Source organism: Scardinius erythrophthalmus (assembly GCF_964197995.2).
Source record: "Scardinius erythrophthalmus genome assembly, chromosome: 6".
In the NCBI taxonomy this organism is placed as follows: domain Eukaryota; kingdom Metazoa; phylum Chordata; class Actinopteri; order Cypriniformes; family Leuciscidae; genus Scardinius; species Scardinius erythrophthalmus.
In genome coordinates, this window is record NC_138226.1 from 41,486,754 (window position 1) to 41,513,711 (window position 26,958).

General features: G+C 39.6%; 1 protein-coding gene across 1 annotated transcript; it reads right to left on the minus strand.

Moving 5' to 3' along the window:
- LOC308692817 (NACHT, LRR and PYD domains-containing protein 1 homolog) lies at nucleotides 1–26,958 on the minus strand. The gene is made up of 12 exons (XM_081369222.1): nucleotides 26,887–26,958; nucleotides 23,059–23,235; nucleotides 18,441–18,512; nucleotides 18,018–18,266; nucleotides 7,268–7,312; nucleotides 5,432–7,121; nucleotides 5,228–5,311; nucleotides 5,007–5,105; nucleotides 3,215–3,475; nucleotides 2,415–2,501; nucleotides 1,927–2,055; nucleotides 1–1,725 (listed from the first exon to the last, which is right to left on the minus strand). The coding sequence occupies exons 3-12, from the start codon at nucleotides 18,457–18,459 to the stop codon at nucleotides 1,677–1,679; spliced, it is 2,712 nt and encodes a 903-aa protein (XP_081225348.1). The 5' UTR covers nucleotides 18,460–18,512; nucleotides 23,059–23,235; nucleotides 26,887–26,958; the 3' UTR covers nucleotides 1–1,676.

A 26,958-nucleotide genomic window follows, 5' to 3' on the forward strand; every position in this document is an offset into this window, starting at 1 on the left:
CGTGTTTTCAAAATGTAAAATTAGTTTATTGATTGCACTATAAAAAAAAATTAAGATAGATGTGATTAAATAACAAACATGTAAAACAACAACATCATAATAAGAAATCTCAAAACAAAAGGGACACATAATATCCACCTTAATCCACCTCCCCAGAAAACCACAACACAAGCTTCACACATTAGGCCTGTTGTAGCCTACAGTGCCACAGTGGCAGTGTTGGCCTGCTTCACCACCTCTGCAGGAGCTCGTATCTGAAGCAGGGTTCAATCCGTTCATGAACCGTAACGCGTCTGTCACGTGACAAATGAACGAAAGACTCGGAAGGTAAAGTAATTATGTTCCCTGTAAATTATTTTTGACTGCATTATAACGATTTCTTAATTCAGAATATTATAAAGACTGCGTAGGTGGATGTGTTCGTGGAATTTGGCTGTTAAAAGTATAACATTTAAAGCCCCTTAAATGAACGAAATGACTCGAAAAAAGATTTGTTCATTTTAATGAACGAGGTAGAACAAGCGAGTCAGTAAAATGATCCGAACTTCCCATCACTCACAGGGTGCCATCAAGTGCCAGTCTGTTCCTGGTGTCAGTCTTGTTTAGGCCAATAACTGAAAAGGTTCGCTCAGCATCTGCATTTGACTGTGGCAGACTCAACACAATCTGGGCAACCTTTGATAATTTGGGGAATTTTAAAATGCCAATTGCCCGATTTGCCAAAACGTAATTTGTACCATGAGCCTATTTTTATTGAGCAAATAGCTAGCCCACATAACGCACGTCAGACAACGTTTGCAACTATAGTTGAAGTCTGCAGAGAATCGGATCTGTTGGATTGTTACAGCACGTGAATTCATCCACTTCTTCCAAAATACATGAAAGTAAGTGGCCGGTGAACTGGGAGAAGAATAGAGTTAACTTTAAAGTTACTAACACAATGTGTAATGAATAAAATCTGATATGAATAAAATGTGTCGTCTAATTATAATGGAAATTATTATTATTTCCGCTTCCGTAGACATCAGTGTGTATTTTACAAATTCTAAATGTATTTTTTTTAGTACTTGGGTGAATTTAAATGTCTGAAACCTAAAATAAACATTATGTGGTTAAAAACACTGAATAATTGTGATATTTGACAGCGCCAACTGCGAAAGCACATTTGAATTTAGCAGTTGATCGCGTGATGCACTGGCCGTTCTACACCGGTGTCAAAGAGTATAGAAGCCTCTTTGCCAGTGTAATCGTATTGTATGCTCCAGGGACCAGCCAAGACTGAGCACACAATAATAGACAGTAAAAGATCACACCGGTTTGATCTTACGTGCGAAATTCAGTGATTCCTCTGCATACCACTAGACGGAGCCTGCGTACCACACTTTGAGAACCACTGATCTATATGAAGCAAATGTCAAATGCTTGATAAGTTTATATTTTGTTCACACAAACCATACGCTCTAAAAAATCATTCTGCTCTAAAGTATTACATTTAGTCAAAGCATCAAAAAACTCTGTAAAGCTGCTTAGAAAAACACTGTACAAACAAACTGACACACAACTATTTTACAATGCATGTAAATGACTTCAGAGTTGTTTGGTGTCTTTATTCACTTCCACAGCTCCAGGTAAAGATGCTACTTTTGCAGTTTTCTCCGAGCTGTAATGCTGTACCATTAGTCCATACGTTTACTCGTTAGTTCCATTAGTTCCCTACACGAGAGCCTTAGAAATGGAGAAACAAGAGATAAATCATGACAGAGAAATATGAACAAGCTGACCTGTAGGATAGGATCAACATTTAGATGCAATGTTCAAATGAAATTGTATAAATCATAAGAAAACGTTTGTGTTACTGGCTCGTGTCATATTATAGTTCTCATTTTTATTGGTGCTTTCTTAGTGTTAATCTCAGTCTTAACTTACGGTCGAAAAGTCTCCATGGAAAAGCCCTGGTCATTCAGAAGAATCTTCACATATTGTTTGCAGTCTTCTGGATGCTGCCTTTTGTTTGTGCCTGCCTGGCATTTTTGAGACGGTTCATTCCGAATGGACCTTCATAATCAGAAAGCACAAAGCACAGCATCAGTACAGAGTCTTTAACAAACCTGATATTTGATTTTAATTATTGTTATAACAATAATTTGTGTGAGAAACAGACCACCATTTAAGTTATTAAATTGTTAATGAACTATGAGATCTAGGGTGGATGTAAAGAAAACTTAATTTATGAATAGCAATTCTCAAGCTTTTGATTTGTTCCTTACAAAAAGGTATTATGTGACTTCAGAAAACATGGAATATGCCTCAAAAGTCGTTCTTTTATGGTGTTTTTGTCTCCTTTTTAAAGCTTGTAAGCCGTACTCTCCATGAAAATGCATAGAAAATCTATATAATGATAAACCAATACAAACCCTTTAAATGTCATCACACAACTTGGTCTTGTGTTTGACCTCTGCAAGATCTCGATTCCTTCCTCCAGTATTAAGTAAGCATTTACCCTAAATGTGGAAACACATTATACAGATAAAATGATTAAGATTGATAATGGCATTCTTCACATCTGCTTATTACACATTCATTTAAACAATTCCATAACAGTTTAAATGGATGAAGGCCATGAACTACAGATGGGCGGTTTCAAGGTAATGTTATCTGATATAGCAAGAGCTAAACTGCCAAAATAAATAAACAAAATTAATAAAATAAATGAATAAAATAATAATAATAAATGAATATAATATAATAATAAAAAATACAATAGATCTTGTTTACTAAACAATTTTGTGTTTCTAAGGTTTCTAAGACAATTCCTCAAAGGTGAGTGACTGTGTGATCAGTGTCATTAATTCATAGCCTTTTAATGTTTTAGTTCACTGAAAAATTAAACTCTGCCATGTCATTCATAAACTGTCTTGTGTCTTTCTTTCTTCTGCTGAACACAGAAGTTATTTTGAATAATGCTGGTAATAAAACAGTTTTGGTTCATTGCATTTCTTGTCCAAACAATGGAAGTCCATGGGATCTGAAACTGTGTTACACAAGCATTCTTTAAAATAACTTCTGTTGTGTTCCTCAGAGGAAAACAGGTTTGGAACAACATGAGGGCGAGTAAATGATGACAGAATTTCCCTTTGAATATTAGATACTCAGTTCTCATCAACAGACAAATTCACATAGAAACAGGACAGAGGAGATTCCAGATGTTTCTCACTTGAGTTCGGTTAGACTGGGGCAGTTCTGGGTCATCTGGAGGGTCCAGTCAGACAACCTCTTAGTTAGACACTTCACACTCATTTCCATCTTTTCCAGTTTAAAGAAAGAACAGAGAAATGACAGTAATGCTTCTGAATCCCTTTGGTGAATTATCTGAAAAAGTCTGGTCCAGTCGATGTTGATTATCTCTGAGTGTGGAAAGGTGAGACTGAATGATCGCAAATCCGGATGGCGATACAGGCCAATCTCTATGCAGATACTATAAAAAAAAATAATTAAAAAAAGATTTAAGTTGTTGTTGTGTCTATGAGACAATAATTTCTTGCTTAGAATATCTTTTTGTTATACATTTTTAAAATGATGATTAATTGGTGGTTTGTTGGGCACCAGCCAATATTTGCATCATTAGCAATAGTCAAAAAAGATAAAAGTGTGTACCTTATTTTTTTAACCATTTTGGGTGACCAATTTAGTTGCATTATTACTATTAGAATTATAATCTATTAGATTGCGGAGACCAAGTATGCCAGATAAACAGAACAAGATGATGATATAATTGGTTAAACAAAACATATTATTCATATTAGGGCTGTCACGATGTTAGATTTTTCACACCACGGTTATTGTGGCCAAAAGAATTCACGATATCGATATATCGCGATATCTATAGAATCTATGGGGGGGGGGGGGGGGGGGTTATATAGTTTTTCTTTTTTACCCAACAAACATAAGGATACTGATAAACACAAGGCACATGCATTTTTACTTCTTGCGTACTCAATCTATGGCAAATTTTTGTGAAGGAAGACAAGCATGTGAAGTTTATCTGGTTTCAAACTGAAGCGAAACACTGTCTGAAGGTTTCCTGAAGAACTGAAAAGCTCTTAAACCTATTGTTGCACCAGCGCCAATAAAGTCATGCAGATAGCAGATTTGAATAAAAAAAATCAAGTGCAAATACAAATACAAAAATAAGATGAGTAAAGAAAACGGGGTTCTTAATTTTAATAATCACCCTTTATTAAATATATGAACACAGAAACCCCCTGTTAACAGTTAATGTCACGTTTCCCATTCCATGATGACTAGTAAAATAATAGCCGCGTCGCGTCTATGACAACTCGAGGTATTGCACACCGGACACGCACTTTCTGAGTTTATGGCCAGCAATATAATTATGTTTAAGGACATTATGGAATTGAGATAATGTCTGTACTATGTTATGATTATACTGTACAATTAAATACAATAGTTGCTGAGTCTGTGATCTGAACACTTTTTTCTGCGCTCTGTGTCGCGGCAGGATTTTGAACACGGTCCTGAGCCGTTGCTGGGCGCCGCGGACAGACGCCGAATAGAACCGCGCTGTGCTTTTCGTCCGGTGTGTGTACACTCGAATACAGAATGTGTTCGAATTTTAAAGACGTGGCGCTGCGCTTTTCGTCCGGTGTGCGACCACCTCTAAGGTGCTGTTTTCTTTGAAGCCGAAGAATTCTGTTGTTAATACTGGCGAGCTCAGCTTACTTTTTTCGGTTGTAGACAGAGTGTTTCACTCTAGCTGCGCGGGCGCGGACGAGCGCTGCGTCTAGAAAACGCCAATATCGCCAATACCGCCAATACCGGTATATTGTATTGCTCTAAATTAACACGATGTCGATATTTCATGCTTTGAATATCACGGTTATCGTCAATACCGGTATATTGCGACACCCCTAATTCATATAATTATTTATGGTTATCATGAGAAAAAAACTATTTGATGAAAAGAAAAAGAATCACTTGTTCTTCACCTGGACGGCTCTTTGATGATTGACAGATCAAGTGAGCGGTAGACAGGATAATTCCCATCTATTTCATCATACTTCATTTTGTAGATGCTTACACGAACACTGCAAACCAAAGCACAGAAAAAATATACATGAACCTTAAAGTTAAACAAAAGCACATTAAAGGATTATGCACGTGTGCATAAAACACATTAAATGTTATACAATATATTTTAAAACATTACCTCTGTGAGCTCAGGGTCTGTCCTCTCACGAGAGTGTAGATCAGTTCAACGAGATCAGAGTCTGATGGATCATCTATATCCAAGCTTCAAAATTAAATACAGAACATTACTGTACAGACTAATTAAGTTTAACTTGCAACAGCAAATTAGAGATTAGATATTAATTACATCCACCAAATATCTGTTTTAGACCAACGCATTTACCTTGCTTTTTTAAACTTGTGAAGTTCAGGCAAAATCATAGACAAATCTTCTGATGTTAAAAACAAACCAGAGATTTCTTCAAAGCTCTTGCAGAACTGAGAGCAGTACAGCAGGGCACAGCAGTCTGTTCTTCTGAGGGAATTACCATCTAGATGAATCATTTCCCAGGATTCCATTGCTTCTTTCACAAAGTCTTCTTCATGAAGTTCATAGAGACAGTGAAGAACAACACATGCTGCTTCCGAATATAAGAAACCACCTTTAACCTTTTTCAAAACCCATTTTTTCAGATGAGCCTGTGTTTTTGGACGAATGAACAGACGATGTTTTTTAAGTGTGAGTCTCACATCCTTATTCAACAAACCAAATGCAAATTGCACCACAGCTGCTAAATGTGGTTTTGAGAAACTGTCCATTAAAAGTGACCTTGTAAGTTTCCTCAGGGGCTCTTCTTCATCCAGAAGGACATAGTACAGAGCAGTGAAGAACTCCTGAAAGCTGAGATGCATGAAACTGAACATCATCTCCAGGTCGATTCGCTTCTTAAACAGGAACTTGCACAAGAATGGATTTCCAGCAGGGTCTGAAATGGTTTCATTCACACTTTTCTCATCCAGCAGGACTTGCTGTTCCTGCATCCCTCTCTCTGCCAGCTGACCCAGACTCCTCAGCAGTGTCGGGACGGACTGACTCAAACCCTGGCAGTGATGCTTCAGAAGAGTGCACACAAAGTCCACGTAGATGGAGGTGGTGGTTTCCAGTCCGCTTGTCGCACCTGCACCATATTTGAATCTCTCCTGGATAGTTGTGCAGATGATCCAGCAGACGACAGGGATTGAGCAGGCAGTTATGAGGGTTTCATTTGCCTTCACAGATGTATAAGCCTCCCTGAAATGGTCCTCATTTTGAAAAAACTTCTGGAAGTACTCCTCCACCCCCTTTTCTGAAAATCCCACAATCTCAGAGAAACGCTGAGGTCCTTTGAGCAGTTTACTGAGTGTGTCCGTAGCTGTAGATCTGGAGGATACCAGCAGGAGAGACTCTGGCAGGATTCGACCCCTCAGCAGGGCACAAAGAGTGTCCACAGGTGGGGCTTTCTGAAGCAGATCAGTGTGTGCTGGCGTGTCATTAATGTCCTGTGTGAGTTTCAGCTCATCAAATCCATCAATGACCACAAGCACCTTCTCTGGCGACTGCTGTAAAATCTGTGAGATCTCATGTGATGATAAACCACAACTGCGGTTCAAGATCTCCACCAAACTCTTCTCGCCAGGAATGTGATTTATTTCTTTACACTTTAAGTGGAACACAATATCAAATCGCCCTTTGTAGAGGTGACCAGATGCCCAGTCCATCATGATCTTCTGCACAGTGAAAGATTTCCCGTTTCCAGAATTTCCCTGCAGTATCACAGATCTAGGACTGATCCCGTGGTCATCTGGGTCGAACAGAGAGTTGAGATGGACAGAGTCTCCACTGCTCCTGGAGCTGAGGACCTGCTGGAAGCGCTTTCCACTGGAGCTGATCTCTTCTTCTCGCTCTTTTTCATCTCTATGTTTCCGAAGGATCAGAGGTTGTGTGAAGCGCTCAGACAGCAGCACATGTTCACCAGGCAGTGAGTTATACTCAGTCACATACTGATTCTTGCTGTAGATCAGCTTCATATATTTGTGAATAACTGGGCTGATTTCTGTAGAAGAGGTAAATGTTCAAAGAGTTCGTTTTTTTCCTAATTATAATACAGTAAGAAATTCCAGAGCAGAGAAATACCAACTAAATTACGAGGTCGATGAAGTGCAATATTTAAAACATATTACTATAAAATTCATTAGTCACCTGAGGAATGTGTTTTTTCAGAGTGTGTGTGATGTCCTGTGGAGCCTGTAGAACATAAGACACACTTGATACATTCACTGGTTTATTAATTGATATATTGATCAAGGCATTTCACATATATTTTCAAACATTTTACATCAATCTATCTCGCTGTCTGTCTATTGCTGAAGAAATGTATTAGACCACCACCCAATGTAAGGTTTGTGCCACAACTGCCCTAAACTAACAGTATTGGTGATTCACATTTTTTGAGAAGGGAACAAATATGTTCAGACTGCACATCATTGAAAAGAGTAAACATACTCTTAAAGTCTATCCATAAGTGGAAGTTACTTATTTTTGCATTTTTTAGAGCAATTTTCTACTTCTGTTTTGAAAAGCAAAGACTCTCAGCTGATCCACGTCTACCTATAGGAATACGACACCTATCACTGTATTCATATATCAGCTCCTCCAGTATTATCAACAGCTATCACGTTTATCAGGAGCAAATTACCCCCCTCCATCCCCAGCTCCACCTCTCGTCAGTCAGGATTTGGCCTTCTGATTCCCCTTTGAATCAGACTAATTTCTCGAATTATGTTGTACATTAAAATATTGACATTAATGATATCTGCAATACATTCATGTTGGTTCTGTTCTGTTTACCCTAAAGGGGGTTATTGCTGCTCTCCCTGCTCTTATCCATGCAGGGTTCTTGCAGGTTTCAGTAAGTCAAATTTAAGACCTTTTTTAAGACATTTTAAAACCATAAAGATTGAAATTTAAGTCCTACACAACACATTAACCAGCAAATAACAAATAAAATTACCATCAATGTGCACTTTTTGTTTCCATAAACATTAAAATGATGGCCAGATTTTAAAAGAGTGTTTTGCAACATGTTATCTACTAACATGTACAAGTTTTGACAAAAAAGGTTTCATAAAAAGATAAACCTCAAATATTTCAGCCTTTAAATAATTCTTTATAAAAAGAATGAGTCAAAAAAAGATAAATTACTGACATTTAAAATGCACATTAGCTTATCTTTTATTATTAATAGTAAAATTCGGAACAATGTTCCCATGGCGTCTGTCGTTGCTATGCAACCATGCATGCGCTCTCCACAACGACAAAGGCCCTGTCCCAAATGGCGCACTTCATGAGGACTTTCGGTCTAGTGGACTTAAATTGCGCGTTCGCTGAATCTACGAATCCGTAGGCCGTCCCATTCAGCATTTTAACTCTCTGAAGTGTGCTCAGCAGCGCCCCCTTTGTACCCTTGAAGTGGTCTTCCGCGAAGCCCACATGGATGCAGGCTCCACACACTTAAACTACCCAGGAATCCTTGCGAAAGTCCAATCAGACAACAGATGGGAGGAAATTTCGCTCATGGACAATTGTTGACATGGCTGAGAAGAAAGTATTACGTTTTTTATGACCTAGATGTACATTTGACCAGTGGTTGATGTCTCAAACATAATAGCGCGTTGAATAATACGATCATATTATGATTCATTAAATAAATAGAACCGAATGTCAGGGCTTTACTGAGTCATATGTAAACGTACAGTAGTATGAATAGTGAAACCTGTAAATTCATCTGAAACTCATGCACATTTTCATTGTGTTCAAATTGTAATCTTAGTTCAAATGGAACATTATGTATTTATTATGTACAACTGTATAAATCATTTAAATAAGCATGATGTATCTATTGTCTAATGCCCAGGTGGCATGCACAATATCAAAATACAGAACTGTAATATTAGACTGTGTAGTTGACATGGAGATAAGACGTCGGAGCGCAAAAATGTGATTTCTCCTGTCCAACAACAACAGACCGTTATTTCCGGCGTGCCGATCGAGTCTGTCCCAAAAATACCTCTCAATGCGCCCTCGTGGACTCGCACCAAGGGCCCTATAGGTCTGCACTACATGACGTCACCAAAGTGTGTACTCTGAGGAAGTCCACAAGTCCGGAGTGTGCCATTTGGGACAGGGCCAAAGATGTTGTTGTCATAGATATACATAATAAAGGCTAGATGTCTTAAAGGAACACTTCGACTTTTTGGGACTTTAGCCTATTCACCGTATCCCCCAGAGTTAGATAAGTCCATACATACCTTTTTCATCTCCGTGCGTGCTGTAAGTCTGTTTGACGCACCCACCGCTAGCCTAGCTTAGCACAAAGACTGGATGTAAATGGCTACAGCTAGCATACTAATCCCAATAAGTGACAAAATAACGCCAACATTTTCCTATTTACATGTTGTGATTTGTATAGTCACAGTGTGTAAAAATAACAAGGTCATATGAGACACAGACATTTTTTAAACGTTTAAATACTGGGAACTATTTTCTCAGAAGGCGAAGCACTGCTACTTGGGCGGAGTGATTAGCGCAGCACCCGAGAAGCGCCGTTCCGTCAACAAAACCAACGTGACTAACTAGCTAGTAGCGAACGTGATTCGTGATCATGGCTGACTTTGAGAAATTGTCATTGGATTTTTATTTGGTATCAAACCAAGATCCAGAACCATATCGTTTTGAGCCAGAATACACAGACGAGGAGTTACAAACTTTGGAAGCTGATAGACAAGATGCCGAACAGAGCGCGTTTGTGACAACACAATACTAACATTACAGGGGATACATGGAGCCCGGGAACAAATGTAATAGTAGTGAGCACCCTATTCATGTAATAGTGTCACTAAGGTTACATTACATCTAGCTAATGGCACTGTAACAGTCGGCTAGTCATCTAAAAACATAACGGAACACTTACCGCAGCCGCAGGTGATCCACTTTGTCCTGTCTTTACTATCGATCGGATGGCCGTATCCTTCAGCACACGTTTCATGGTCCGTGTGGCAAATTCCATTTTTTCAAAATAGTCGTCCTCAGTGAAATGTTCTGAGCAAACGCGATAGTCCTTGATGATGTCTACAGGTGTGTTTGGATCTATATCCAGAGCAAGTAGCCATTGATTCATCAGGTCAGCGTTTTTGGTTGGAATTCTATGAAACATCATGGTATTACCTGGTCTCCCCTGTTTATTGTCGCAGCTCTTTACAATTCAGCGAACACCCATGATTGTAAACTTTGCATTTACTATCTAGTAATTGCTGACTCTATTACTCCAACTCTGAGCGAACTCTCTGCTCCTCACCACGGCGCTTCTCGGGTGCTGCGCTAATCACTCCGCCCAAGTAGCAGTGCTTCGCCTAACTGAGAAAATAGTTCCTAGTATTTAAATGTTTAAAAAAATGTCTGTGTCTCATATGACCTTGTTATTTGTACACACTGTGACTATACAAATCACAACATGTAAATAGGAAAATGTTTGGGCGTTATTTTGTCACTTATTGGGATTAGTATGCTAGCTGTAGCCATTTACATCCAGTCTTTGTGCTAAGCTAGGCTAGCGGTGGGTGAGTCAAACAGACTTACAGCATGCACGGAGATGAAAAAGGTATGTATGGACTTATCTAACTCTGGGGGATACGGTGAATAAGCTAAAGTCCCAAAAAGTCGAAGTGTTCCTTTAAGGCGGAGTCTCTAACATCATCACCGGCGGCCATCTTGTCACAGGCAAGCTTTCTGGCGGGCTCTGTGGTACCTGATGTAAGGTGAGTGATCTGCACGAACACAAATACTCCATCTCACTGAAATCTTGACGGATTTACAAACGGTTTGGTTTCTTACTAACGTTATTAATGTGGCTATAATTCTGGATCCTTGAACATTTTCGAAATTTTTCTTTTCGAAAAACGACTTAATCGTGCACCATAGTTGTTTATACCATGGGCTGTTTAAATACTCTATTCTGATTGGCTGGAAGGTGTGCAGTAAAACCGTTTAATGCACAGGTAGTTCCAGTCAGTTTGATTACAGTTCGAAATTAATCCGCTACATTGGTAACCATAGTAACACAGATACACTTGCAAGCAGAGTGAGAGACGCATATGAAAACGTTTATTTAGGTAGGCTAAATGGATGATTTTTGCATATCGTTTAATTTGTATGGTGAATATGGCAACTCTGAGAAATGGGCCCAGGCACAAGACGAAATAGAAGACTTGGAGAAGACGTTGAATGACAAAAAGCGGCACAAAGAATTAACAATAAATAAATGACATGATTAGTTCAAATAAAGATTGCCTTGTCACTGTCAGTGTTGCCTGTCATTCATAAATAATTGTAATAAATCCATTAAAGAATCAAGTTAGCTATATGCTTAAGCAAAGAGGGGACGTTAGTTGCTAACGTTAGACTTTAAAGAAGAGACGCACACAGGTAACTCGCGCACGCATCTCTCTCTCTCTCTCTCTCTCTCTCTCTCTGTTCCTTCTCCTTCAGTTCTCTGTCTCTTCACTTCGTAGAGGCAACCACCCTCCGCTTCGCGTCGGGTGGTTCTTCGCCTCTACGTCGTGCATTAAATCCGTATCACGGCTACTTGGGCAAGTTATCAAGGCTGAGAGCACAATCAAGCTGTTCAGTTGTATAGGTTTTACTGACACCAATAACGATTTTATGACAACAAATCTTTTGTCTAAATTACAATCTTTGTGGATGTGGTTGTAGTTATTAGCCTAGCCGGCTACCCAGCAATTTTACATCAGTGGGAGAGGCAGAATTGCTCTTTCTTTTCAATATAACTTAAGTTGCACATGATTTCCATATACATATATATATATATATATATATACACTTTTATTAAACAAATACCTTGTGCATGTGCATATTCATTGCACCTATCTGTTCTGTTCAATGTTATTTTCATAAGTCATATTATAATTATTCATAAGTATGCAGTGCCATAACTACATCTCTGACGTTTATAACAAACCAAACCGTTTGAAAATCGGTAGAAAATTGGGCAAGTTATGGTTATTTAAAAAGTACATGCACCATTAAAACACAATGTTACGAGTGAGCCAGCTGACTGTGACAAGATGGCCGCCAGGTGCGGACGTCGACCTCCATCGGCCAGCAGCGCGGACGAGACATCTAGCCTTTATTATGTATATCCAGGGTGCGATTTGTGAAAAAAACAGAGGGGGGGTGTTTTGAAACATTTTTATTCATAAAAATAAATCATGAGAACATGAACTTCATCACTGCATTTGCAGGAATTGTAAAATCTTTTTTCTTATTAACTCATGAAGTAGCCTAACGCAATATTTTTACTCTAAAAGCTTTTCTTTCCCCACACCAGCGTTGGGAAAGTTCACTTTCTACATGAACTAGTTCAAAGTTCAGTTGACAAATTTTAAAATGAACTAGTTCAGTTCATATTTCATACTCAAAATTTTGAACTAAGTTCACAGTTCCAAAAATGAACTAGTTCATAGTTCTTTTTTTCCATGTTGCTGCGAGATATTATTTTTCAAAATGATTGCCACAGCCCATATAGAACCACAGACAATTATTTTATCAGTTTTAACACTGAAGCTATGCGTCAGATTTTTCCCATCCTCACCGACCTGGTCATAAAACTCGTTTAAATGATCATACGACGCCTCCTTGCTGCTTTTTGTTTTGATTTGTAACGGAAGTGATGAGTTGTTCATGAACAATCCATTCATTGCGTCTGTCACGTGACAAATGAACGAAGGAAGGTAAAATAATTATTTATGTTCCCTGTAAACGATTTTTGACTGCATTATAATGATTTCTTAATTCAGAATATGATAAAGACTGCGTAGGTGGATGTGTTCGGGGAATTTGCCAGTTAATATGTGTTCTGAGTTTGTCACACCACAGAAAAATGTGTTATTAGCCACCCAGCCAAATTTGAATGATAAAAAAAGCCGGCAAGTACATAAAATATAAAAATAAGCTATCAAAATCTTGAAAAAATGAGCAGTAGTCTCTGCTCTCAAACGCTGGGGGCGTGTCCGCTGGCTGCGGTGAAACCACGCCCACTCGTGGTGGGAAAGCTGCCGTCGCCACACTCAACTGTCACCGCTACAGCCGGAATGGATACTCCTAGCAGCTTAATAGTTTTTACAAAGCCATACATGTTCGAGCCTGGACTGCCTACTATAATTATAACATAAGCACACAAGGCAACTTACACTCATTGGTGGGCATGCACTGCCAACGATGGCACCAGCTCTCGGCGCGACGGGAGGATGAAGGCCGAGGCGGGAGATAACGTTAGTCGGTTCGGCCCCATTCACCAGTAACAGTAGCCTGGTTAAAACCAGACCCTTCTCAGTTGAAACTGAGTGTAGGGTCTGGCGAAGCTATGTAGACAAATCATTTCCAAAGAGGCGTCACCAACCGACGTAGCTCAAATTCCTCTGGGCGCAATTGGATAGTCATAAAACCAATCAGATCGATGAAGGAGATGAGGTATGCTTCGAGTGTTGTTCTTTGCTCCGGTTTTAATGAAAACGGTAAGTTTAAATCGCTCAAAACAGACGCGATAACTGATTCGTTTATATACTGTCCATGATTCGAACGAGTGATGTTCCACGGCGGCATCCATCTTTGTAATGAAATCTCCTTCAGCGTCGCTGCGCTGTCGTCATCATGTAAATCCCTCCCCAAACGTTTCTGATTGGTGCCGCGATTTCGGCGGCACAGAAATGAGTTTGAATGGGCTCTTCTCCAGACTATCCTGGAGAGAGAATTAAAATTCGCCGGAAGTAGTCTGGGTTTTCCCAGGCTACAGTAACAGCGGATTATCAGTGAATCCCAGTTGTCTCCAACGAAAGTTTATAAAACTATCCCGTGTAAAATGATCCCTACAGAGGCGGGTTTTGGCGGTGATCCTCAGCTCTCCATCAAGGTGGCTCTTCACAAAATTAATCCACCTCTTCTTGATGTGATCGTTTTTTGGAAATTTAAAGGTGAACTAAGTAACTTTTTTACCTTAACCAAACAGCTTTGGAGTCATTGTAATGGTTATATTACTGATTTCGGGTTGAATGGTGGTCGTCTCGCACCCCCCGGTGCCTGTGAGCCGCAAAACCACCCTTGCAACTTTGGGCCGGCGGGTAATTGTGCCGGCGGGTAATTTCTTGTAATTGTGACCTCAGGATGTTTGCTATTGTCTGTTTGGGTTTTATTATGGTTGCTATCTGTTACGGGCTTACTAGTACGCTAGATACTGTAACTTAGATGTTAGCATTTTCATTAGTAAACAAATGTGTTTGTTTTTTCTGTAGTGTTTTGTCCGTTCCTCTATCAGGTTTTATACAGTGAGGAAAATAAGTATTTGAACACCCTGCTATTTTGCAAGTTCTCCCACTTGGAAATCATGGAGGGGTCTGAAATTGTCACCGTAGGTGCATGTCCACTGTGAGAGACATAATCTAAAAAAAAAAATCCAGAAATCACAATGTATGATTTTTTAACTATTTATTTGTATGATACAGCTGCAAATAAGTATTTGAACACCTGTCTATCAGCTAGAATTCTGACCCTCAAAGACCTGTTAGTCTGCCTTTAAAATGTCCACCTCCACTCCATTTATTATCCTAAATTAGATGCACCTGTTTGAGGTCGTTAGCTGCATAAAGACACCTGTCCACCCCATACAATCAGTAAGAATCCAACTACTATCATGGCCAAGACCAAAGAGCTGTCCAAAGACACTAGAGACAAAATTGTACACCTCCACAAGGCTGGAAAGGGCTACGGGGAAATTGCCAAGCAGCTTGGTGAAAAAAGGTCCACTGTTGGAGCAATCATTAGAAAATGGAAGAAGCTAAACATGACTGCCAATCTCCCTCGGACTGGGGCTCCATGCAAGATCTCACCTCGTGGGGTCTCAATGATCCTAAGAAAGGTGAGAAATCAGCCCAGAACTACACGGGAGGAGCTGGTCAATGACCTGAAAAGAGCTGGGACCACCGTTTCCAAGGTTACTGTTGGTAATACATTAAGACGTCATGGTTTGAAATCATGCATGGCACGGAAGGTTCCCCTGCTTAAACCAGCACGTGTCAAGGCCCGTCTTAAGTTTGCCAATGACCATTTGGATGATCCAGAGGAGTCATGGGAGAAAGTCATGTGGTCAGATGAGACCAAAATAGAACTTTTTGGTCATAATTCCACTAAACTTGTTTGGAGGAAGAAGAATGATGAGTACCATCCCAAGAACACCATCCCTACACGGAAGCATGGGGGTGGTAGCATCATGCTTTGGGGGTGTTTTTCTGCACATGGGACAGGGCGACTGCACTGTATTAAGGAGAGGATGACCGGGGCCATGTATTGCGAGATTTTGGGGAACAACCTCCTTCCCTCAGTTAGAGCATTGAAGATGGGTCGAGGCTGGGTCTTCCAACATGAATGACCTGAAGCACACAGCCAGGATAACCAGGGAGTGGCTCTGTAAGAAGCATAACCGGTGAAACCTGGTGAAAAACTACAGGAAACGTTTGACCTCTGTAATTGCAAACAAAGGCTACTGTACCAAATATTAACATTGATTTTCTCAGGTGTTCAAATACTTATTTGCAGCTGTATCATACAAATAAATAGTGAAAAAATCAATTGTGATTTCTGGATTTTTTTTTTTTTTTGATTATGTCTCTCACAGTGGACATGCACCTACGATGACAATTTCAGACCCCTCCATGATTTCTAAGTGGGAGAACTTGCAAAATAGCAGGGTGTTCAAATACTTATTTTCCTCACTGTATGTGTGAGATTGCCTATAAATCTATATGAATCTTCAAATTATGCTTTAGTTTAGCTTGCCGTCTGCCTCAGAATTAGTAACGTTATGTTGCATGTTACCGCGCTGACTATAATACATAAACCGACACGAGAGGTGCTAGCTAGCAATGCAACTGTTTTCGTAAGGGGATGCAAAGAAATTACACATTGCTTGGTGTTAGATTTTTTAGAGTCACTTATTTGCTTTAAAAAGTCTTTCAAAATGTCAATGACGTCAGAATGCTGACGTCATTAGCAGAATGCTAGCGTGTTATGGGCAACAACAACTCAACCTGTAAGAAATCAAAACGACATAAGTACTCGTTCATTCAACTTTCGACCTAAACCCCATGTTGAACTTGCAAAATCTACAATCAGATCTGAGATTTCTCAACGGCAATCGGGTGAAAGAGACACATTTAGCCGTCTAGCCCCATTGACTCCCATTCATTTTGCACTCATGGCGAGCACCCCCAGTGGAACTCTGGTGGTACTACAACCAAAATTCGGTACAATAGGGCTTAATAGGGAGTGGGCAGGCTCTCTGTAGACGGGCTCTGGTCTTACTGAGCGCTGCTTTAAATAAGGACACCGATCTGTTTTGTACGTGATCGCATCCAGGACAGGTAGTACGCATTTCCGTGACGAGGCATAGCTAGCTAGCAAACTGTAGGCTGTAGTAACTAATAGTACTGACAGTAACTCGCGATCGGCAAACTGATGTGAATGTGCTATATTAGGGGAGGGGCAGCGTCAGGGGCTTCAGTGCGTCATCAAGTAGGGGCGTGTCTAGGAGCTCAGGGGCTTCAGTGCGTCATCAAGCCCCCGTTTTAGCCCCGCCCAGAAAATCCGGAACACAGCAATGGTGAAAAACTGTTTAACGGTCTAACTCCACAATTCAGTACTTCACAGTTCACAGTCTTTGTAATATGATTTAGCAATACATTTCTAACATTTAAAATGTGTTTAGAATTTTTTTTTAGAATTGACTTTACAGGGACGCTCAAGAGTGAGTGAGTAATCAAAAAACCTTTGCTTTAGCCTCAATTGAGTGAAACACCGTTATGTGTAACTTCGGCCATTCTCAGTGGTGTGACTGGGACACTAACTCTGCTTGTCATCATAGAAACAGATAATCAGATTGTTGTGTTTATTCAGTAATACTAAAATACTAAAACTCAGTGTATATGCTTCAGTAATATGCTGAATATGCTGCCTTCCGTTCGACACACAGCTCCACTGCCCAGCGGACCTGCAACTGTCTCGCAAGTGTTGATAGGCTATTACTCATGAGGTGTAACCAATCAGATTGATTGGTTTGGACATTGAGCAAGTCTGCAGAGTGGTGATTACAGAGAGGCTGCGGCAGCTATATCAGAGCCAGCCAAAGTAGCGCATTTTTAAATAAAATTGACTTTAATCAAACCACGGATCCGTGATAAGTTTTGTGATCCGTCTCACCACTACTGTAGTAGCACTGATCACTTTGAGGGGGGGATAAATTTATCCCCACCAAGGATACCTCAAATCATGCCACGAGCTACTGGTAGCTCACGAGCGACGTGTTGGAGACCCCTGCTCTAGAGCTCCGCTTTGTAGTCTACGACTCGATACTTTTTTGCTACTTTGTAATAACTTTCTGCGGCCAGCGTTTCTGGAAATGAATGAGGGTAAAACCTTTTTTATACCTGACTAAATTAAATTTAAGACCTCGGATGAAAATCTGGCCGTTTTTAAGACGTTTTAAGGTTTTAAATTTAAAGTTCAGAATTTTAGACTTTAAAACCCCACGGGAACCCTGCCATGCTAGGCTGCATCGCTGCACTGGGAGTTCTTGCCCAGAACAGAACCATACCTCCAATCAAAAACATATGCTAATTGTCAATCGTATTTGACGACAGTGGTCCTGACAGAAATAAGTTAACAAGATGGAAAATTAAGACAAAATATTTAAGGTTCCTACTTCCTGGAAGAGCTTCTGCAATTTGTTTAATGCCTGTAAAAGTACATATTTTAACATTTCATATCTCAGTATATACTGTAGGTCTAGACACATGTGGTATAATAGCCAAAATTAGTGTGCTCTTACCTAAGTCTGTGAGCAGAGATGGCTCATGCTTTTCCAGGCTAGAATAAAATGCAGATTTAACCTTGTCTCCTCCAGAGTTCAACACTTTATAAAACTCTCTCATTTTCTCCTGGTTAGTATCTGCTGCTCTGATCTTACAGTACGGCTCATATTCCAGCATGCCAAGCGACCGCAGCTCATCCGCTATCGGCATCACCATCTGTACTCTCTGGACAAGATTCGGCCAGTGGGCGTCCACAAACCGAGCACCTAGTAGAGAGATAATAACATGATAACTGCTCACAAGGAAGAACGTGATTTCATAAGATTCTAGAACGCCATATTCTATAGTGTAGCAAGTATTTGGGCCACTTCACTTTTAATCAGTGTAATGCAGACTTTTTTCATATGACTATCTCTGCTTTTACTGTGGCAACTACTTACACTCTGAGTCTTGGTCCATGGTGTCTCATAAGTGTCTATGACGTGTTGTAGAGAGCTGTCTTAAGTTGTCCTCTAGGAAATGAAACATAACGCACATAGTGTGAGATGGTGGAAGAGAGCTTTTGTGACCCATGGTTAAACATTACACTATTGGTATGCAGTAAATTAAGTGGCATGTAGAAAAATTAATAACGAAAGTATATCTTAAAGTACACCCCGAAATAACCATATATGGAGCATACAACGCCTAGTTTTACTATGCATATCCTCATCTGCATATAATTTGCATATGATTATTCATCCACGTGACAACGTGTTTAACGGTAGGGATGTCCCTATCAGGTTTTTTTGCCCTCGAGTCCGAGTCATTTGATTTTGAGTATCTACCGATACAGAGTCCCAATCCGATACTTCTATAATACATAAGAAAAAGAATAAAGAAGAGCAAAAAACAGATCCAGGATGTTCCTTATTTTTTTATTTAATTCACCTTATTTTAACATTCAACTACTATGTAATAAATAACATCAATTCTTCACTTTTGGACTTAGTGCAACAGTAAATATAAAAAAAAGTGTAATATATAAACAAATAACACCTCAACTTAAAATACCCGGCAGGCATGTAAACAAATAAAAAAATAAAAGTGCCACAGTGTTTGCAAAGCCAGTAATGTGCTTTTAAGGAACTGCACTCGCCGGTTTCACACTTCACTGTTAACAGAGCATGCAGCGCGTATATTTTTAATGTTAACAGATTAGAGCATTCACACCGCACGTAGAGGCGGCACGGCAGCGCGTAGCAGGAGCAGAGCAGGAGCAGCAGTGCCGCGATCGTTTCGGCGTCGAGTCTATTTTTGCTGCGCCGCTTTTGCTGAATTAAAGTGACAGTGCATTGATCATGGCCAAAATACACCGCAGTTTTATCCAAAAAGTGCATTGATGATATCTATTGTGTTTTAAACAGTCAATCAAATGACCAACATCAATTTAAAAAGAAAACAAATGTCCAAAACAAACTTGTTGCCAGAACAATAAAAACAAAGATGAACCAAAAATGAAATTATTAATTAAATAAGCTTCTTGACAAGTCTTTTCTCTTAAATGTATTTGAAAACGAAATAAAGCAATGCCAACTTATCCATTATGGAGTAGGCTACTCTTGTCTGTACTCAACCCACGGTTCAGCTGCGCGTGACAAACGCTGCCAGTGTGAAAGCAAAACGCGCGTGTCCTGCTCCTGCTCACCATACGCACTGCTCCTGCGCTGCTTACGCTCTGCTAACGCGTGCAATGTGAAACCGGCGTAACTCTGTGCCACCGCATAACTATAGATGTGTTAAAAAATAATGAGAATATATATACATATATATCCGAATCCTGATCGGGAGGTAACGTCCGATTCCGATCGAGTCTGAAACCACGTGATCGGGCCCGATTTCCGATCACGTCCGATTTCCCGGGACATCCCTTTTTAACGGTACCAGACATTAGGAAAGTATGAGATATGGATGTCACATTTCATTAATAAAAATAATTTTAGTAGCCTATCCTTGCCTTGTTTTTAAATAAATAAATCAAATAGTGTAAAATACATTTCAGAGAAAGTTTTTCTCAATCTTTTCCACTGGCCAAATAGTATTTTAATTGATTTATGGAAACAGATAGACCTTGTTGTGCATTATTTCCACAAAACTATTTTCTCAGACAACCTGCTATTATCATGATAAGCAATTATCTCTGTAGTTAAAACATTTAAACACAGCATGCCACAGCAAAAGTGTTCAAAAGAATTGCATCCACAACAAATATTTATATTTATTGAATAAAAAAATGTTGTAACTTCTCAGTAATGATTTCATGTAGTTTAAATGTTTAACAACATTAATGAGAATGGCATATTTAATCAAATTTTTTATATCAAAAGTAAAACGTAGTTTGAATCATTATTATATTTTTCAAACTGTTATTGTGAACATACATTGTATTTATGATTAGGACTCATAATGAAGTTTTATGGTTTTACTTAATCTGCCGTTAGATAAGCTATATGCGTATAATGTATGTGTATAATTTTCTTTAGATTTTCTGTCTAAAAGTGACCAAAAAAGACATTGGCCCTCATTTATCAATCTTGCGTAGAAACGGGCGTATATATTGGCGTAAGATTATGCTTACACTCCTCTCATCGCCTGATTTATGAAGCTGTGCGTACCTTTGAAATTCTGGTGTACGCAATACCTGCCCTTAATAAATGCCGCGGCTGAAAACGATCGTCATTAGAATAACACGCCCCTATATATTCAAGTCTCCGCTCCCCCCACGCCCTCATTTTACGCCATGGACACACGGAAGACGGCAAATTAAAGAGATACTTCTTTGAGAAAGAGAAAGCGAAACCAGGGAAGTGGAAAGAAACAACATTGATTTCTAGATTTTTATTATTAATGACGCTTATTGTTATTTAGAAGAAGAATGTCGTTATTATTATTTGTATTATTATTATTATTTAAAAGAAGAAGAATGGCATTTTTATTATTTTGTCAGTCTGAATTATTTTTTTGGTCATTGAAAGCCTTTCATTACTAAACCCAGTCCGTGCATACCTGCCGGGCCTAACCCTGGCCTAACCATCGTTTCAAAGAATAGTACAACGGCGAGCGCGTCGAGTATAAACGCCTCGTCCGTTTGGGGAGGTGCGCGCGCAGTCTGCGGAGCCAGGCGAAAGTATAAACAAGGCTTGAAACGTCAGGTAAAGCGCACAGGCTCGCAACTTGGAATACATATGCCTACAATTCAAATGCTTTGGTAAAGTCACACAAATTAAACATTTAAGTCCATGTTGCACAAAAATAAACACTGAAGTTTATAATTACTATGTTGTTGTTTTTTTACAGTGGGTCATATATTATATTATATCTTTTAGTTTGTCAGTGCGTTTTGTGGTGTTAGGAATTGTTTTTTTGCGCATTCCCGCACTCAAAACGTGCGTACACCACCTCCCGAGCTGGCGTAGGATTTGAGCGTGCCGTACGCCAACGTCCATATTGATAAATCTCAAAGTCAACGTGGTTTTGGGTGTACGCCAGGTGTACGCTGGAAATTTGGTGTACGCACTTTTGATAAATGAGGGCCATTAACTCCAGCTCACCATCGGTGTCGCCAAAGTGCTCCATCTCCAAAATGTTCGTACGCATGGGCCAGAGTTTGCTGCAGCCGGTATGAAGATTTTACCCCTACTGTAAGTATGTTTTTATAAATCACAACTTATGCGTCGGAAGTGTCGTACGCCTCTTTCAGGGGATGTTTTGTGCGTATGCAACGGTTATAAATGAGGGCCTGGGGTCTCATTTATAAAACTGGGCGTAGGATCCTTAATAAAAGTGTATGTGCGCCCGAAAGCCAAAAATGGCATACGCAAAAAAATATTCAGACTTATAAAACCGTTCGTACGCCAGAACCTGCGCAGAATTCACTTTATAAATCCCAGTGAGCGGAAGATTGTGCGCACATGCGTCTCCTCCCCAAAATAACCATATATGGAGCTTACAACGCCTAGTTTTACTATGCAGATGCTCATCTGCATATCATTTGCATATGATTATTCATCCACGTGATAACGTTTAACGGTACAATACACATTACATTAATAAAAATCAAGTAGTTGCCTATCCTTGCCTTGCTTTTGAATACATAAATCAAATAGTGTAAAATACATTTCAGATAAAGTTTTTCTCAATCTTTTCCACTGGCCGAATTGTATTTTTAATTGATTTATATTTTTAATGGAAACAGATAGGCCTTAGGCATTATTTGCATGAAACTATTTTCTCAGACAATCTGGTATTATCATGATAAGCAATTATCTCTGTGGTTAAAACATTAAAGCACAGCACGCCACAGGAAAGTGTTCAAAAGCATCGCATCCACAACAAATATTTATATTGATTTAATTTTAATATAAATATATAAAAAATGTTGTAACTTCTCAGTAATGATTTAATGTTTAAGTATTTAACTCCATAATTTGAATGGCATATTTAATCTAAATGTTTATATCAGAAGTAAAACAGTTTAAATCATTATTTTATTTATTTAAACTGTTATTTGCGTCAGTTTCACTAAACGGCCCAACGCGCTCGCTGGCGCGGACATTTAAGAACGGATGGATATTTGCTTCAAGTGACAGGCTTGGTGAGTGAAATTATATTTATATTATCTTGTATTTCTTTAGATTTTCTGTCTAAAAGTGAACAAAAAGACACTTCACTCCAGCTCACCATCGGTGTCGCCAAACTGCTCCGTCTCCAAAACGTCCGTAAGCATGGGTCAGAGTTTGCGTGCAGGTGCGCAAATTTTCCCGTCAAGTTTGTTTTTATGAATCACAACTTATGCGTCGGAAGTGGAGTACGCACATTTTCAGCCCCGTTTTGTGCGTACGCCACGTTTATAAATGAGACCCCTCCCCATGTAGAAAAACTCTGATATTGCACACTTAAGGATGTGTTGCAGTACTAATACACCTGCCGTATTAGCATTACAATGGCACATGAAACAATAATACAACTTGTTAGTCAAAAAACAAAAAAAACAAGAACCTTACGAAAGATTTCACTTACCGCACTCAAAAACTGCTTTCCAGCTTTAACTCCAAAACAGCATGACGTAAAGATTTTTTTTCTATTAGGTAGGCATTGCGTGCTGTACGTGCTGACGAATTTGACGTTGGTTTTCAGGGAAATCTCAATGGTTCATCCGTCCGGCGTTTCAATCGTCCCGACTCTCCTCTATTCAGTCTAAAAAATAGTAACAATATTAAAACACATTATGCTGCGCGTCTAATCGCGGTTTAGAAAAACAATAACAATATCGATCATGTAAGTGAGCAAAACTCATCTCGTCACTGCGAGGCTTCATGTCAGAAAAGTGATCAATAAGTTACAGTCTTGTTCTTACCTTCAGTGAAGTCGACAAAGTGTTCACGATGAAGATATCAAGGCTCTGTCACGAATATTAATGTGTAATATTCATTTCTACACTACAGATCGAAAGTAGTTTGTGGACACGCCTCGTGAACTACCTTTTTTTTGTTTTCGATATTTCTCCTCAAAGACAGACGGCAAAGTATCATCTCTCCAAAATAGTACAGGTGTAAAATATGGAAGGCTGATTTCACAAGATTTTTTCCCCCTGCATTTAACGGTATAGCTTAGACCTACAATGTGCAAAAGCCGTCGCAATGCGAGTTAAAAAAGACGTGCTCCAGATAATATGGGGCTCATCTCGTCGAAAAGTCAAGAAAGAGACGGTCGATAAAGTGCGTTTTTTTACCGCGCTATTTATTCCTAAGCTATCAGTAAGGCATCGTCTTGCAGCACTTTTGCAAATGCGATCTCATATGGTGGCATAATAATGTCAATAATCGCGAGAGGAAATGAGATCCGCGCTCACAAGCGAAAGCCGCACGCGCGCACATTACTTTTGCGCGCAGAATTTCTCTGCTCGCGCGAGCAGGATTGTAACCCGCGAGGAGAAAACTGTGCTTTGAGCGTGCGCAGAATCTCATGCACATCTCATCCCATCATCCATCTCTGCTGCTCGCGAAACTTTAACCTCGCTCGCGGTTAAAGGGTTAGTTCACCCAAAAATGAAAATTCTGTCAGTAATTACTCACCCTCATGTTGTTCCAACCGCGTAAGACCTTCGTTCATCTTCGGAACATAAATTAAGATATTTTTGATGAAATCTGAGCCCTGTCTCACTCCTCCGTAGGCTGCTAGGTGGCCCAAACTTGCTGGCCCAGAAAAGTTATTAAAGAGATCGTTAATACAGTCCAAGTGACTACAGTGGTTCAATCTTAAGTATATCAAGCGACGAGAATACTTTTTTGTGCGCAAAAACAAACAAAAATGACGACTTTATTCCACTATTCATTTCCTTCTCTCTGGGCCTCGTAGTGTTTTTGCGCTGCGCGTCTGTGTTATACGTCATCTCGCATCACACACGACCAGCGTCGGCCAATAGTGAGCCTACGTGGTGACGTGTAACACAGAAGCGCTAGCAAAGACTCAAGTCCGAACTAAACATGCTCATTCTAATCATATTGTACATCTGTTCTTGCTTTAGGTGTGGTGAATGTCAAAAAACTGCCCCCCTGAAATTCAGGGTCTGTATAAAACCCTCGCAGGTCTCCACGTCTTCCGTTGTACAATTTTAAAAGGGACACACGTCTCTTACAGCCTGGGGCAGTTTTTTGACATTCACCACACCTAAAGCAAGAACAGATGTACAATATGATTAGAATGAGCATGTTTATATTTAACTATATTAGAGTACAAGTGTTGATTATGGAATGATATTCCGGACATTTTTCAAAAGAAATTGCAAATTGTATTTGCAATTGCGTTTTCAAGTTGTGGACGCATAAAATGTGACATAATCCAAGCGCAAATGCAAATCGCGCATTACCGTTTGCATTTTCGTTTAAGCGAACGCACAGTGACTGCCAAATTTAAAATGGAAATGCAAAGGCAGTTTGCAACTGTGTTTCCCATATCTTACGAGTCTTGACCCTGTCATATTTAAATAGCAATTTCAATTACCACGTCTGCTTTTTCACTTTCTCAGCGTCGCGTATGTAGCCAGCCAAAACTCAAATGAAATCGCAATTCCCTTAGTATTTCCATTTCCGATGCCTTTCATGGAAACCTGTCAATCAGTGTCAAGGGTGGGGTTATGCTATGGGGCGTGTTCGTGTTGGGACGTGACGTCACTTACAGGCGACTGTCAAGAGGTGATGCCCTGAACAGACGCCGATTTATTTTAAACAATGGAGGTAGTTGGTGAAATTGTGGAGGACCTTATGATGCTCGCGCAGCAAGTTGATGACAGTAGCCTACTACAGATGTCCTCTACTCAGAAGCCATTTAGTTTTGGATAAGTTAAATGAGTTCGTGGCCTTGACCAACAGCAACATCAGTAATGTTGTATTCGCCAACCTCAGTGAAGTAGCTAGTAACAGGCTTTTTGTGAAGGACAGGACAACTAAAGGACCTGGACGTCCTTTACTGGACATACCACAAGACATGAGTGTCGGTGCTTGGTCTCACCCCTTCAAATAGCCTAAAGGGGGTCGCACACCGGACGCGCAGCTCAGCGCCGCGTCTTTTAAATTCGAACACATTATTCTTTATCAGTCTACACACACCGGCGGCGCCTTTCGGCGTCTGTCCGCGATGCCCAGCAACGGCAACGGCCATTTGCATAGTTTTATATTAATTTTACATGTATGTGTCTCAAATCGTAGTTAATGTATATACTGACTTCACCCTGTGCTGCAATATACATTTAAATTTATATTAATTTACAGAAATCAGAAAATTGCGGATATCATCGGATTTTCAGGTGAGAGTTGTCCTAGACGCTGCGCGTTCGGTGTGCGACCCCCTTTAAAGTGAAAAAGACACATAAAACACGCGTTCTCAATTTGCGAAATTCAATAAAAATGCTGTCTGTTGCAGTTAAACCTGCTGTGTGTGTGTGTGTGTGTGTGTGTGTGTGTGTGTGTGTGTGTGTGTGTGTGTGAAAGTGTTTGTTCCACTTTACATTTGTGGTGTAGTATCAGGCTTTCATTTGACAATTTGTTTAGATTTATGTGGGATTTAATTATTTTATTGAAAAATGAATCTCAACTGTGAAATGGACAAAAACAAAATTATACATAGGCTACTTTCAGAACAATTAAAATCAAACCCAGGTTTTTTTGTGTTTAGACAAATAATGTAACAAAAGTCACAAAATTCCATGACACAGATAAAGGGAGCAATGTTTTTTTTAATGGGGGGAAATATCAAATGAGGTCCAAACACAACCCAAAGAAAACATAAGGGTTTAAAACTAAACCAAAACCAACACTGTTGCTGGTCACAGCTGCATTTAGATCAGCGCTGAATTCTTCATAATGACTGTAATGCACTTAAAATCCCACTGCATTACAGTCATTGTCTTTGGGTTGTGTTTGGACCTCATTTTATATTTTCCCCCATTAAAGAAAATTGCTCCCTTTATCTCAGTGTCATGGAATTTGATGTCATCAACTTGCTGCGCGAGCATCATAAGGTCCTCCACAATTTCACCAACTACCTCCATTGTTTAAAATAAATCGGCGTCTGTTCAGGGCATCACCTCTTGACGGTCGACTGTGAGTGACGTCACGTTACACATAACTCAATGGAACATTTTGATCTGAGACACTGAATAAACATGTTAGACTCAAATATTGCATTACACAGAAGTATTTACAGTAGTTTTACCTCAGTATGAACACTTTTAGAAATCATAGATGTAAGTTATCAAACTCTCACAACCAGCCCTCACTGTACATTGCAATTAAATGCATGTTACCCTATTTGGTCAAGTTTTCCCCGAACATTTGTACTATTATATACCTGAAAATACAGGAAAGGAAGAAGAGAGTCGGGAATCGCGTCTGTTCTTCTTCTTCTTCTTCTTTCGTTTTT